The 2,225-nt window shown below is 46.9% G+C and overlaps 1 protein-coding gene across 1 annotated transcript in view; it reads left to right on the top strand.

Moving 5' to 3' along the window:
• Positions 1-2,225, top strand: part of LOC107098923 (myelin transcription factor 1-like) — a 39,900-nt gene that overhangs the window by 6,196 nt on the left and 31,479 nt on the right. Inside the window, exons 5-7 of the mRNA XM_015396814.1 lie at positions 4-973; positions 1,160-1,279; positions 1,558-1,648. Of these exons, the coding sequence (XP_015252300.1) occupies positions 4-973; positions 1,160-1,279; positions 1,558-1,648 (1,181 nt within the window). The remainder of the gene's footprint in view (positions 1-3; positions 974-1,159; positions 1,280-1,557; positions 1,649-2,225) is intronic.

The following is a 2,225-nucleotide window of genomic DNA, read 5'->3' as shown; positions in this document are numbered from 1 at the left end:
GAGACAGAAAACTTCAGCGAGGAGCTGACATGCGTGATAGTCACAGAGGAGGAAGACATCCAGTCAGAGTCCACATACCAGCCACCAGAGCTCCCAGTGGAAGAAACGGTCGTTCCCTACCAAGAAGAGATGCAAGGAGATGAAGACGAAGATGAAGAAGAAGAAGACAACCTAGGAGAAGAGCAACACGACAGAGAGGGAACTGAGGAGGAGGAGGAGGAGCAGGAGGAGGAAGAGGAGGAGGAGGAGAGGGAGATGAGAAGGCAGATAATGAGGCAGCAAAATTCTGATCACCAATATTCAAGTGGAGATTACACAAATCAGGCCAGAGATACGAAACATGTGCAGAGTAACGAGAATGAGGAGGAGGAGGAGGATGAGGAGGAAGAGGAGGAAGATGCAGTGAGAGAGACCGTTTTCGATCAGGAATCTGAAACCGTTGTGTCTCTCAGGGAAGAAAAGGTCAACACTCAGAGGATGGAGGATGAAGAGGACAGAGAAGCAGCAGAGGAGGAGTCGCAGAGCAGCAAAGCTGGTGAGGTGGTCCATGATGATGATGAGGAGGAGGAAGACGAAGACGAAGATGAAGAAGAGGAAGAAGAAGAGGACGAAAACTCTAGCAAAGCCTCTCCAAGCACGGTGATCATTGAAGTCCGCTCTGAAGAGGAGGAGCATGAGGAGGAGGAAGAAGAAGAGGAGGAGGAGGAAGATGATGATGAGGAACTGGAGGACGAAGAGGAGGAAGACAGAGGAGATTACATGGATCGACTCTCAGACGGATCCGGCGTCACGGATGACTCTGAAAACTGGGATATGACTCGAGGGAACCTGGGGCTGCTGGAGCAGGCTATCGCTCTGAAGGCGGAGGAGGTCCAGGGAGGTCAGGAGAGTAGCAGGTCTCCCGACTACCAGCCCTGCAGCACCTCCTCCAAGACCTCCGATGGCGCCCGCCGCTCCGCCCACTGCAACAAAGGTACATCAGTCCTAAAAGGTTCACAGGTGTCCAATAAATAAACACATTTCTGTCCAAACATGTGATACAGGAAACAGGAAGATCAAAAATAAAAACATCTTTTATCTGAAAATGCTCATCAAATATACAAAAGATCCATATTTTTGTGCTTCGATGGATTTGATTAACCTTCTATTGGTCTTTTAGAAAAGAAGGAAGTAAAATGTCCGACTCCTGGCTGTGATGGGACCGGTCACATCACCGGGTTATACCCTCACCACCGCAGTCTGTCTGGATGTCCTCACAAGGACAGAATACCTCCAGAGAGTGAGTAAAACCTTCCAAACATCTTTCAAAGCAGCAGAGATGGCCTCCTCAGCCTCACCGCTGCTCGTTTAAACAACACACCACCATCATCGTCGTTTGGTTCTTAAATGAGATTCTTTTGGGAACAACTCAAGATATTTTAGATCAGTATTTCAGATCAAAGCTGGTTATGTTGCCATGATTGCTGCAGCTAACATCAGAGTAACAACTGATCTCTCCATGTTGCTCATCCTCCACTAAACACACTGACCTGCTGTCCCTCTGCTGTGTGTCTGTAGTTCTGGCCATGCATGAAAATGTGTTGAAGTGTCCGACGCCTGGCTGCACCGGCCAAGGTCACGTGAACAGTAACCGCAACACACACCGCAGGTTATTCTCACACACACACACACACCGCAGGTTATTCTCACACACACCGACACACATACTTGTTCTGTCATAGTGAGGACCATGCGTTGACTCCCATTGACTTCCATTGATTTTCAGTCATTTTCAACCCTTTCTATGCTCTAACCCTAAAACTAACCCTAAACCTAACCATTACCGATGCATACCTCAACCTAACCCTAAACCATTGACACCTCAACCCTAAACCTAACCATTAGCAAAATAGCTATAGGACCAGCAAAATGTCTTCACTTTGCAACAACTGGTCCTCAAACTGATGGTGAAATTGGAAAAATGGTCCTCACTCTGACGGCTAGACAGGTACACACACTGCAGTTTATTCACACAAACACTGCAGGCAGGCTAGGTTTTAGTTGCATCGCTAAAAAAAGTCTAACTGAATCCCTTATTCTCAGATTAGCCAAAATGTCTGTTGTTTTGAGATGGATTTTCTGATGAAGATCAGATTCTCATTATTACGGAGCCCCTCTTATGACATGGTCAAAAAAAATGTTTAATTGTGGCCACGAAGTAGTATTTCATGCGCACGAAGTAGTAT

This window comes from Cyprinodon variegatus, unplaced genomic scaffold (genome assembly GCF_000732505.1).
Source record: "Cyprinodon variegatus isolate N-32 unplaced genomic scaffold, C_variegatus-1.0 Scaffold822, whole genome shotgun sequence".
Lineage (NCBI taxonomy): Eukaryota > Metazoa > Chordata > Actinopteri > Cyprinodontiformes > Cyprinodontidae > Cyprinodon > Cyprinodon variegatus.
This window is presented reverse-complemented; position numbering and strand designations above follow the sequence as displayed.